The sequence below is a fragment of the Bos javanicus genome, chromosome 2, assembly GCF_032452875.1.
Source record: "Bos javanicus breed banteng chromosome 2, ARS-OSU_banteng_1.0, whole genome shotgun sequence".
NCBI lineage: Eukaryota > Metazoa > Chordata > Mammalia > Artiodactyla > Bovidae > Bos > Bos javanicus.
In genome coordinates, this window is record NC_083869.1 from 79,560,508 (window position 1) to 79,573,301 (window position 12,794).

At 33.5% G+C, this 12,794-nt stretch overlaps 1 protein-coding gene across 7 annotated transcripts in view; it reads left to right on the forward strand.

The window, feature by feature from the left end:
• The window catches only part of GLS (glutaminase), an 85,420-nt gene that overhangs the window by 46,078 nt on the left and 26,548 nt on the right, over positions 1 to 12,794 (forward strand). For 5 of the 7 annotated variants that reach the window (XM_061440459.1, XM_061440495.1, XM_061440515.1 and 2 more), the window contains 2 exons: positions 5,393 to 5,524; positions 6,443 to 6,535. In XM_061440459.1, coding sequence (XP_061296443.1) covers positions 5,393 to 5,524; positions 6,443 to 6,535 — 225 coding nt within the window. Of the gene's footprint in view, positions 1 to 5,392; positions 5,525 to 6,442; positions 6,536 to 7,494; positions 10,378 to 12,794 lie in introns of those variants that run through there. The other 2 variants (XM_061440478.1, XM_061440468.1) reach the window with 2 other exon arrangements.

The following is a 12,794-nucleotide window of genomic DNA, read 5'->3' on the forward strand; positions in this document are numbered from 1 at the left end:
TGAAATGTTAGAGACTTCTCTTGTTTCATTCTATATCAAGTTGTAATGCCCTAAAATTTTATTTTGAAAATGTTAAACATAGAAAAATTGGTGCATTATCATATGATACCACTTTTGTATAGAATCTTAAAAAAAAAAAAGATACAAATGAAATTGTATACAGAATAGAGAAACAGCCGCACAGACACAAGGACCTGTTTACTGTATAGTACAGAGAACTATACTCAATATTTTATAATAACATATAGGGGAAAAGAATCAGAAATATATACACACAGACACATACAGTAAGTCCCCTACATATGAACAAGTTCTGTTCCAAGAGCAAATTTGTGAGTGCAACAGAGATAGTGTAGGTACCCAAGTAACACATTTGGCTATATAGTACTGTACTATAATAGGTTTATAATATTTCTCATACAAATAATACATAAAAAACAGTAAAACATTTTTAATCTTACAGCACAATACTTTAAAGTGTAGTAGTACAGTACAACAGCTGGCATAAAGGGGCTGGCGTAGAGTGAACAGGCAAGAAGAGTTACTGATTGGAGGGGTGGGGAAATGGTAGAGCTGAAAGATCACTGGCAGTAGGAGATAGAGGGCAGACTATGGTTTCACTCAAGTTTGACGTTGGTGACACTGGTTCTGCCTCCTTGCTGGAATCAAATGCACATTCACGTCTTGGAAAGCTTGCAACTTGAAGGTTTGTATGTAGGGGCCATACTATATGTATATCTTAAACAATTTGTTGTATACCTGAAACTAACACAACATTATAAATTAACTGTTCTTTAATAAAAAATAAATGTACCTGGCATTCAACTTCAGTAATTATCATGAGCAGTCTTATTTCATCTTTTATTACACCTACTTCCCCTACCTTTTATAGTTAAGTATGTAATTCTAAATGATAAGGACTCTAAAAAGTCCACAGCAACATTATCACCTATAAAAACCTAAAAAGGATTTTGACCTTTAATATCATCAAGATATTTAGTCAATAATAGAAAAGAATATGAGAAAGAATATGTATATTTATAATTGAATCACTTCGCTGTACAGCAGAAAATAACAACATTGTAAATCAACTGTACTAAAAGTTTAGTCAATGTTCAGATTATCTGGATGATCTTAAAAATCATTATTCCATAGTTTATTTCACTTGAATGCAAATAAGGGCTATCCATACATTGTAATTGTTGTGTCTCTATTATTTTTTTAAAAAATCTATACTCTCCCCTTTAACCTACCTCTGTTTTCTTATTTTTAAATGAAAAAAAAAACTGGATCATTTTTCATGTAGTTTGTCAGAGTATTGGAGGGGTGGGGAAATGGTAGAACAACTCTCCCATTGTTCCTGGTATTTGCTGTAAATTAGTAGGTTCTCTTCAGGTAATTATTCTGTTTTGCTACTTTTGTGCAAGATTACTTCTAGTAAGAGGTCCGAATTGTTAATAAACCATTAGTAAAACACTGTCCTGATGACAGTAATTTTGTCTTTTATCACCGTTGGTGTCAAATTTTACATAATGTAAACTTAAATGTTTTGAAGAGGATTAATTTAAATGAGTACCATCTTATCTCTATTCTTTAGAATTTCTCTGCCAGTATACCACAGAGAATCATCTTGGAAGAGATAATTTCTCCTTGTTTTTGTAACTGTCTTTTCATTTACTAGATTACAAACGTATTGGTAAATATTAGGTTGGTACAAATGTAATTGTGGTTTTGGACCCTGAATTTTAAATCATTATAATTAGGCTCAAACACATCTTTATTAATCAAAGTAGGAACCATTACAATCAACACATTTTTTGCCAATGAAAAATAAATTTATTCCTGTAGTGTAAAAATCCATGCTTTGGGATTTGATAAACATTTGGAGAGCATTTTCTGCTTCCTGCTGGTTGTGGAAGTGTTTTCCCTGCAAAAAGTTAATGAGATGCTTGAAGAAGTGGTAGTCTTATTGGCGAGGGTCAGGTGAATATGGCAGATGAGGCGAGATTTCGTAACCCATTTCGTTCAAATTTGAAGGCTTGGTTGTACAACATACTGTCAGGCATTGTCATAGAGGAGAATTGGGCCCTTTCTGTTGACCAATGCTGGCTGCAGGCATTGCAGTTTTCAGTGCTTCTCATCCATTTACTGAGTATACTTCTCAGTTATATTGATTTCACCAGGGTTCAGAACGTTGTAATGGATCAGACCTGCACGAGACCACCAAACAGTGACCATGACCTTTTTGTGGTGCAAGGTTGGCTTTGGGAAGTGTTTTGGAGCTTCTTCTCAGTCCAACCACTGAGCTGGTTGTCGCAAGTTGTTATATACAATCCACTTTTCGTTTCATGTCAAAATCCGATCAATAAATGATTCACTGTTGTTGCATAGAATGAGAAGATGACACTTCAAAGATTTTTTTGATTTTTGATCAGTTCATGAGGCACCCACTTAAGAAACTTTTTTCACCTTTCCAATTTGCTTCAAATGCCGAATTCCATAGAATGGTCAATGTTGAGTTCTTGGGCAACTTCTCGTGTAGCTATGATGATCAGCTTTGATGATTGCTCTCAGTTCAGTTGTGTCCGACTCTTTGCGACCCCATAGACTGCAGCTTGCCATGCCTTCCTGTCCATCATGAACTCGCAAAGTTTACCCAAACTCATGTCCATTGAGTTGGTAATGCCATCCAACCATCTCATCCTCTGTCGTCCCCTTCTGTTCCCGCCTTCAATCTTTCCCAGCACCAGGGTCTTTTCAAATGAGTCAGCTCTTTGCATCAGGTGGCTGAAGTATTGGAGTTTCAGCTTCAACATCAGTCCTTCCAGTGAACACTCGGGACTGATTTCCTTTAGGATGGACTAGTTAGATCTCCTTGCAGTCCAAGGGACTCTCAAGAGTCTTCTCCAAAACACAGTTCAAAAGCATCAATTCTTCAACACTCAGCTTTCCTTATAGTCCAACTGTCACATTCCATACATGACTACTGGAAAAACCATAGCCTTGACCGACAGACCTTTGTTGGCAAAGTAATGTCTCTGCTTTTTAGTATGCTGTCTAGATTGCTCATAATTTTTCTTCCAAGGAGTAAGCATCTTTTAATTTCATGGCTGCAGTCACCACCTGCAGTGATTTCGGAGCCCCCAAAAATAAATTTCCACTGTTTGCCCATCTATTTGCCATGAAGTGATGGGACCGGATGTCATGAACTTAGTTTTCTGAATGTTGAGCTTTAAACCAACTTTTTCACTCTCCTCTTTCACTTTCATCAAGAGGCTCTCTAGTTCTTCACTTTCTGCCATAAGGGTGGTGTCATCTTCATATCTGAGGTTATTGATATTTCTCCCAGCAATCTTGATTCCAGCTTATGCTTCATCCAACCCAGCGTTTCTCGTGATGTACTCTACATATAAGTTAAATAAGCAGGTTGACAATATACAGCCTTGACGTACTCCTTTTCCTGTTTGGAATTGAGAGAGATTTAAGGAACTAGATCTGATAGAGTGCCTGATGAACTATGGATGGAGGTTCTTGACATTATATAGGAGACAGGGATCAAGACCATCCCCGAGAAAAAGAAATGCAAAAAAGCAAAATGGCTGTCTGAGGAGGCCTTATAAATAGCTGTGAAAAGAAAAGAAGCGAAAAGCAAAGGAGAAAAGGAAAGATATACACATTTGAATGCAGAGTTCCGAAGAATAGCAAGGAGAGAGAGGTAAGAAAGCCTTCCTCAGTGATCAGTACAAAGGAAAACAATAGAATGGGAAAGAGTAGAGATCTCTTCAAGAAAATTAGAGATACCAAAGGAACATTTCATGCAAAGATGGGCTCAATAAAGAGCAGAAATGGTATGGACCTAACAGGAGAAGAAGATATTAAGAAGAGGTGGCGAGAAAAGACAGAAGAACTGTACAAAAAAGATCTTCACGACCCAGATAATTATGATGGTGTGATCACTGACCTAGAGCCAGACATCCTGGAATGCAAAGTCAAGTTGGCCTTAGGAAGCATCACTTCCAACAAAGCTAATAGAGGTGATGGAATTCTAGTCAAGCTATTTCAAATCCTAAAAGAAGATGCTATGAAAGTGCTGCTCTCAATATGCCAACAAATCTGGAAAACTCAGCAGTAGCCACAGGACTGGAAAAGGGCTGTTTTCATTCTAATGCCTAAGAAAGGCAATGCCAAAGAATGCTCAAAGTACCACACAGTTGCACTCATCTCACGCTTGTAAAGTAATGCTGAAAATTCTCCAAGCCAGGCTTCAATAGTACGTGAACTGTGAACTTGCAGATGTTCAAGCTGGTTTTAGAAAAGGCAGAGGAACCAGAGATCAAATTGCCAACATCAGCTGGATCATCGAAAAAGCAAGAAAGTTCCTAGAAAAACATCTACTTCTGCTTTATTGACTATGCCAAAGCCTTTGACTGTGTGGATCACAATAAACTGTGGAAAATTCTGAAAGAGATGGGAATACCAGACCACCTGACCTGCCTCTTGAGAAATCTGTATGCAGGTCAGCAAGCACCAGTTAGAACTGGACATGGAACAACAGACTGGTTCCAAATAGGAAAAGGAGTAAGTCAAGGCTGTATATTGTCATCCTACTCTCAGTTGGTCATTGTCTATTTTTGATGGCCAACTACTGTGCTCCTTATCCTCAAGGCTCTCATCTCCTTTGCAGAACTGCCTAAACCACCACTGTACTATACGTTCATTAGCAGTTTCTGGGCCAAATGTGTTGTTAGTGTTGTGTGTTGTCTCCATTGATTTACAACCCATTTTGAACTCGGATAAGAAAATCACTGAAATTTGCTTTTTGTCTAACATGATTTCTTCCCCTGTCTAAAATAAACAGCAAGTAATAAGTCACTGGGGCTTCCCCAGTGATTCAGTGGTAAAGAATTTGCCTGCCATACAGGAGCCACAGGAAATGTGTGTGTTCGATACCTGGGTTGGGAAGATCCCTTGGAAGAGTGCATGGCAATCCACTCCCAATATTCCTGCCTGAAGAATTCCATGTACAGAGGAGCCTGGTGGTTCCTGCAGTCCCTGGGGTTGCAAAGAGTCGGACATGACTGAAATGACTTGGCACACATGCATGCTATAAGTCATTAACAAAAAGAAAAAAACATAAAGCAAGAAATGTGCATTAAAATGATGTACAGCATTACCACACTTAAGAGTGTGTTCCAATATCAAATGGCAGAGTTCAGCAATGCAAAACTGCAATTACTTTTGCACCAATCTAATACTTATCTATGTTTTAATGTTGGAATGCTACTATATGAAAACACACTGTAATATTTTAACCAGTTCCCTTATTGTTGGATATAACTTTTCTTATTTTAAAATGTTAACATAAGTGTCTATTTTTTCAAACTATTTTCAGGTTGGTCTTCCTGCAAAATCTGGAGTTGCTGGAGGCATTCTTTTAGTTGTCCCCAATGTCATGGGCATGATGTGCTGGTCTCCTCCTCTGGACAAGATGGGCAACAGTGTTAAGGGAATTCACTTCTGTCATGTAAGCATATTTTCTTAATGAAAATAATGATCATATAAGTTGAGCCATCTGGTGGTTCTACTTTATTACTCATTTTCATAGTTTGACTGTTTGCATTCTCACTGCCAGTCTGTCAGTTACTCAATAGCCATGTTAGTGTTTGCAAAGGAGCTTTAAATTGCCTCTACCAGACAGCTCCCATATAATCATCCTCACAAATTACAGATTTGTTTGATGCTTAAGTTTTAATTTCATGGTTGTAATTAGTTTTCAGTTTCTAAAAGATCAGCAAAAGACATTAAACTTGGAGAAGTCATTTAAACCTCACCATAAGTGAAAGATTGAGTCTTTTTTTTTTTTTTTTTTAAAGGAAATAAGTACTGCAATTTAAAATTACTACTACTGTTAACTAGTTCAGTATCTTTATCTTCTGGTTTTATTTACATTTACTAATTCCTAGAGTCTGCACTGAGTATTGTAATTTTTTCTGCAGATCTTCCCTTTTAAAATACCAGTTGATTTTTCAGTTTTTTTAATGTTTTACAAAAACTAGAGAATGACATTGGATTCCTTATAGATTAAAATACATTGTAACCATAGTAGTTCTTTACATTTTTGTGGTGCTATAGTTACTTGATAGAATAATTACTTCATGTGGCCTATTATTATAATGCCCATTTTACAGAAAATGAAAGTTACACATTTTGAGTGCCTGAGCCTTAAGATTATGGTAGTAAATTTTCAAATACCTGTAGTCCATGTCTTCTCGTTTTGACTTCGGTCTTCTTGATACATTATGCAGCTTTATTAACATGCAGTGGTACTTTCTTTGAGATAGTAGTTAAGTTGAACAGTATTAGTGAAATTTGTTAAAATATGGAAAAACAATAGCCATTGACTAAGCCATTTTCTTATAATACCTGTTTTGTTTAATTACAGGATCTTGTTTCTCTGTGTAATTTCCATAACTATGATAATTTGAGACACTTTGCTAAAAAACTTGATCCTCGAAGAGAAGGTGGTGATCAGAGGGTAAGCAAAATTCTTATTTAGGTTATTATGTAACTTTTTTTGAGAGAGAAAATGAGGTTCACCAGTTTAAATAAAACTTACTTTAATTGTTAGTGGCCTCATATTTTCACTAATAACAAATGAGTAATGTTGAATTGTTGATGTTATCATCCTGGACATACATACTATATATTACTGTTTTATTTAAATTGAAACTGGTTAGCCTAGGAGCAGAGTTTCCTCCCCATTTTTCTGCTGTTTTAGCAGTATTTTTAAGAATTGACTCTGTTAAAAGGAAACATATTGGAAAGTGCTGCATGCTATAAAGAGAAAACCTATTTTTACTCTTAATATTTGTCAGTTATAGTCTCAAAGTGAAGTTTATCTTTATGTGGATGGATATATAAGTGGAAAGGGGTTATAGTATTAGTGATAGACCTTATAGAGCTTCATAGTAAGTTTTATATGTCACTATAGATGAAGTATTTTTCTACAGAAAGTGTTTAATGCAGTGTTCTGACACTGTTATTTTAAAGTGATATTTGTTTTTTATCAGTGTGTTTGACTTCATATTTTTGCACATATATACTCCTTTTTAAAGGAGTCAGGACTTAATTTCAGGAACAAGATTTTGTTTTTGTCTTTATTGTTGTTTACTGCATTAAGGGACTTGTTTTGAATTTAAATTCCTTTGTATCCCAAGTGGAAATGTTTAGAATAAAATTACCTAACTAGACTTGAAGCTAATATGTGCGAAGCACTTATAAGTAGAAAAAAATTTTAACACATATTAAGTAAATTTTCCTATCATTAGTTTCAAAGTGACTTTTAATAATACATGAGAATTATGCAAAGTTGACAAAAATAGAAACTTCCGTGGGCGTCAACATGAGTAACATGGAGCAAAACATCAAATGGTGGTGGGTGAAAATGCTAACAGATTTTAATAACATTCATCATTGAAAAATACCATTTTGTAGCTTGGACCTTTCTTCACTCAAGTGCACTAATAAATTATGTATGTTGCTTGAACAACTAGCATTCCTTTGGACCATTGGACTATGAAAGTCTCCAACAAGAACTTGCTTTAAAAGAGACAGTATGGAAAAAAGTGTCACCTGAGTCAAATGAGGACATCTCTACAACTGTAGTATATAGAATGGAAAGTCTGGGAGAGAAAAGCTAAAGAAATGGGTTCTAGTTTCAGAATGTTCTTCATTTAACCTTTGAAACATCTTTAGTTTTTTTTGCATACTATATTTATTGAGTTTTTTGTGCTTTCAACCTTGGGTGCTGGAGCCATAAAGCTTTTTTTTTTTTTTAAGTCTTTGTGTAAAGTTAATAGATTAAAAAGTGGATTTGTCAGTCTTTTAAAAAGTATAAATAAAGCAGATTTACTTTTTTTTTTAATGAAAAATTTCTTTAAATTTTTTCTTGGTGTAATTAAAATTTTAACTATATGTAGTCAAATAATCCCATTTTAAAATAATAACAGAAATTTGTAATTTCTTGATTCTGAAACCCACACATTGAACTCATAAATTTCATCACATTTTTTTATTTTCCAGTTTTAAAATTGACATGGTGTCTCCAGTAGCAATATGAAGTATTTCTGTGCTAAATACAAAAATAAAAAGCCATAATTATGATTTCCAAATTATTTAATATAGCAGCAGATAGATTTGCTTTACTTTTTTTTTTGGCTTTAAATTTTTTAAAATTTATTTAAAATTTTATCAAACACTTTAAAATATCTTTGCTTTTTCACTTTCAACTCCTTTGTTCTGTCAGAATTGTTATGTACAGGAGTGTCTTATGTTACTAAAGCATTCCAGCCAAAGAATTTCTGATGTAAGATAATGACATGTTTCACTGTTAAAAACCTATAATGGTTACTCAGAAGGAGCAGCAGTGACTGCCTTCCAAGTGAAATGTTTACCTGAACAGTTTTATTTTCATATTACCCACGTAACTTTTTCTGTGTTATATTTAAGTGTGAATGGTGAATTTTGGTTTTTAGCTTTTAATAATTATAATAATTTCACAAATGCTAATGAACTTTGCAATAAATTATAATTACATCTCATAAAGCTTGTTTTATTTGAAAGTAGTTAGGAAATGAATTCAGTATGAAGATAGTAAGTATGCTACTAAAATGCCTGTTAGATTTTAATCCTTTTGTTCAGTTATAATAATGCAATATTGAGAATCAAAACTTGTTTTTAAGAGGACTATAGGTTCAACACAGCCTAAATTTGAGATAATTCACAATGTTTAAAGTCTGTCTTGACAAAGTAATTGTAAAGTTTTGTAGGATCCTATTCATACTTCTTCCTTCCTCCATATACCTCTCTGTTTCTCCCCACAGTTCCCAAGAGCTTCAAGATTTTGGAGGGACAGGGATGGAGTCAGAAGGAGAACTTGATAGTTTCTTAGTGTCATGGCATACATGGTGGTGTAGGGTAAAGTCTAAAATAGTAATTACAGTGTAGCAAAAAAGTATTTTCCTAGATGGTTTAGATGCAAGTGCAAACACAGATGTAGAAAGTCTTGATTATATGAGTTTGGGAACTATGATATTAGGAAAAGAAGTTCTCTTCCAAACTTGTTTAAAAGCCTTTTGGCTCAACTGAAGTATTAAACATATTTAAAAAATAGTTATCCAGTAAGTTTTAGAGGATATTAGCCAAGGATTTTATGGCTAATTGTTCCTCTGATGTGCAGATGCATATCCTAACTGGATGTTTCTGGTTTGGCCATTTACATGAGAGTGGTGTGTCTGTTCTCTCCATACATTTATACCTTAACTCTGCTATACCTTTGAACAGTGATTCGTATTAATTCACAGAGCTATTTGTGGTTTGGGGACTGAATGTCTTTAATTGGTAGTTTCCCAAAAAAAGGCTCCCCTCTCCCACGCTCTAATTGTTTTATTTTACTGTTTCATTTGGAGGTGGGTTTTACTTTATAAAATGAAAATTTCATGTTTCATATTGTATCCACGTTTGTACAGATTTCAAAATGATGTTAATTTGTGTCATTTACTATGTTGATAAGGCTTAAATACACACCAGTGGAGAAGGGTTTTCTAAGCTACTCATCCTGTTAAAGATGAGCATCCAGAAGTTTTTGTAGGAAGGTATAAATGGAAGAAGAAAGATACTGTGAATAGGTCCTCAAACTTTACTTTAAAAAAAAAAAGAGGAAAATCTTTGCCAGATTTAAAAACATTATTTTGATTCTTTCAGTATTTTAAATACCTTTTCAAATAAAGTTATTGAAAAGTACCCAGTATTGTTGAATTTAATGTTTTATGCCATTACTGATTCTTGATATTCAAGCATTTTGAAGTTAGCATATTTGTTTTTCTTTTTTTTTCCATCATTAACATTTCATTTGAAATGCATATCCTTTCTGAAATATTTTATTTTTAGCATAAATGTTGTGCATTTTATCTTAGTGTTTGGATTAATCCATTTGTGTTATTTAGCTTTCTTTTATTTGCTTTGTATATTAATGTACCTTTTATTTTCCAGTATGCCTACTTTTTGTATTGTACAATAAATTTATTTTAAGCTGATTTTATTGGTTTTTTTTTATAAAAGCAACTCCAGCATTTTAAGTATAACAAATGGAATTTTAACTTTAAAAGTCATGCTTTATGAAGATATAATTAAAATGCTTTATAATTTTAGTTAATTCTGAGACTTCTGTGAAGAGAAACTATAGAAATACTCAAAGGCTTCATTTGATTCTCTTTTTTTTTTAATGTAGTATAGTGTTGGTGGGTTTTTTCTTACTTTCGGGGAGGATGTTTTTCAATTGGTTGTATTAGAAGTATTGAATAAAGACTTTTTTCCTAATTTTTTTTTTTTTGTTGTTTTTCCACTTAATGACTTAGGGAAAAAAGCTCTCCTCCATTTACAGATTCTGTTTTCTGAGCAAGAACATCACTGATTCACTGTGTAATTGTTGCTTTATCAGTTGTCCAGAATAGGAGAAATGTTGCTAAAATCAAACAGAGTATTATTGCGTTAGAATAGAATTGTAAGCCTCAGTAGAATTTATGTTGAGTAGAAAAACTGTAAAACTGAAATTCACCTTAACTACTTTTTAAGAAATTTAATTGTCAGAAGGAACTTAGTATAGTTCTACAGCATGGTCCAAATTATAATGTATGTGCATTGTAGGTCAAATAACAGTACTTTAAGTTTTTGTTTGAAGAAATTTTCCATTCATGTCTAGAGAAACATCCCAAATATATTGGTGACGTTTTTAAAACTGTTTGAAGGGAAAATACTGTTGTTTATAGAAATTTCTATTTATCTGTGGCATTTTTTTCCATAATGTTCGTTTGGGACTAGTAAATAGGGAGTTCCAGTGTCATGATATATTCAGTTTGTAAGTTTGTGATCACTAGCTTTTAAAGATACATTTGGGGTTGTTTTGTTGTTGTTTTTAGTCCCTTTGAAACAGGTAACTCAGAGAGCTTGGTCTGAAAGTGCAGTTTCATAGGCATGCATGTGTGTGGAAAGAACCACTGAATATATACTGATATTGTCAGTCTGTATCATGATAATTTATATACATGTATGTGTACGTGTATATAATAGATGTCTATATATTTATGTCTTTATCCATCCATTCATATTCTGAAAACCAGTACCAGTTGTTTCTACACAGTATGTCCTGTATAAATGGTTCATTGATCTAGGTTTTGTTGTAGAAGAACTTTGAATTTTTGCTGACCCAGAACTTATAAAATATAGCATGTTTTACTTGTTTCAGTTTACCTTTAAAGATATGTGGTTTCTGTTTTGCTCCCATTCACTATTAGCACTGTTAAGAGAGGAAAATAATGATATTGGAGAACTCCACAAAAGGGAAAGCAAGAACATCAGATTTCCTGTGGAAGCTGACTTTAGTTTCCAAAATTATTATATGGAAGGATTGTATACAACTTAAATAATGGACTTCTTAGTTACAACAGTTTACTCTATGGAATAACTTTATTCCAAAACTTGTGCACATTTTTTAATTTTTTAATGAATAACATGCTTTCTATTCAGTTCTTCCTTTACCATTTTATATTAAGTGTAATATTTAATTAAAACCAGATGAATTGGAGGTGGGGCTTGTTATGATTCATCGTGGCCCATCCCTCAGATTTTTACTCAGATTTTTTCAGAGTAGACTTTTGTCCATTCACTGTCATGTAGTTCAAAGCCAAAATTATGCATGAACATAGATTCAAGTATATCAAGTTCAACCACTTTTATTTTAAATTGTAACACAGTTACATTTGCTTTCTACACTGTTTAGAAATGGAAGGAATTCAATCCCTTTTTCCCTCTCTCTGCCCTAGTTGTAGTTTATTAATGTGAATAGCATACAGTGCACATTGAAGAAGTTTAGGAATATACTGAACTACCCTGCTGGCTCAGATGGTTAAAGAATCCACCTGCAATGTGGGAAGCCTGGGTTTGATCCCTGGGTTGGGAAGATTCCCTGGAGAAGAGAAGGGCAGGAATTAACACTGTCTTAGTCTGGAATTCTTAATTCTTAAAAATACTGTAAATCTAGGACAGAATTATCCAGTATAAAACAGAGCTCGCAAAACTTGATTTTTTTTAGAGTCCTTAAATAGTAATAGAAAAGGTACTTACTTAAAAAAAACATTAAATAGACTGATGTAAGTCTTTATTTAATGAATTGATTCTCTTCCTGTAGTCTAAAAATGTTCCTTTCTAAATTTATGTTTTATGAGCATATGAAAGGAAGTTTAAGGTTGATTAGTTTACCTTATTGTAGATTGTTATCCTAGTAATTTTAATAACTTGTAGCTATGGAGATTTTTAAGATATGTAAAAGATGTAAAACCAGTGTTGATCAAAACTTTTATAATGGTTTCCTAATCCATTTATCTTTAATTAAAATGAATAGACTACTAATTAGCACTTGGCACATTGCATTTTTGGTATTTTGGGCATAATATACAAAACACTTCTTGTTGGGAACTGTTACATTTGGTTACATTAAAAAAAAAATGAACAAGTAATGATCCTTGATTCCAAGTACTTTGATGAACTTGTAAGCAGTCCAGCATGGAGGCTCAAAGGAAAGAGTAACAAAATGACAAATTCTGGCAGTTGATCTCATAATGTTGGTATTATTATTAGACTTTAAACTTTAAATTTCATCTACTAATTTGGAAGTATTTTAGTTACAATCTCAGTGGTAAAGAACAATTTTGGTATACTTAAGTCAAATTTTAATATCT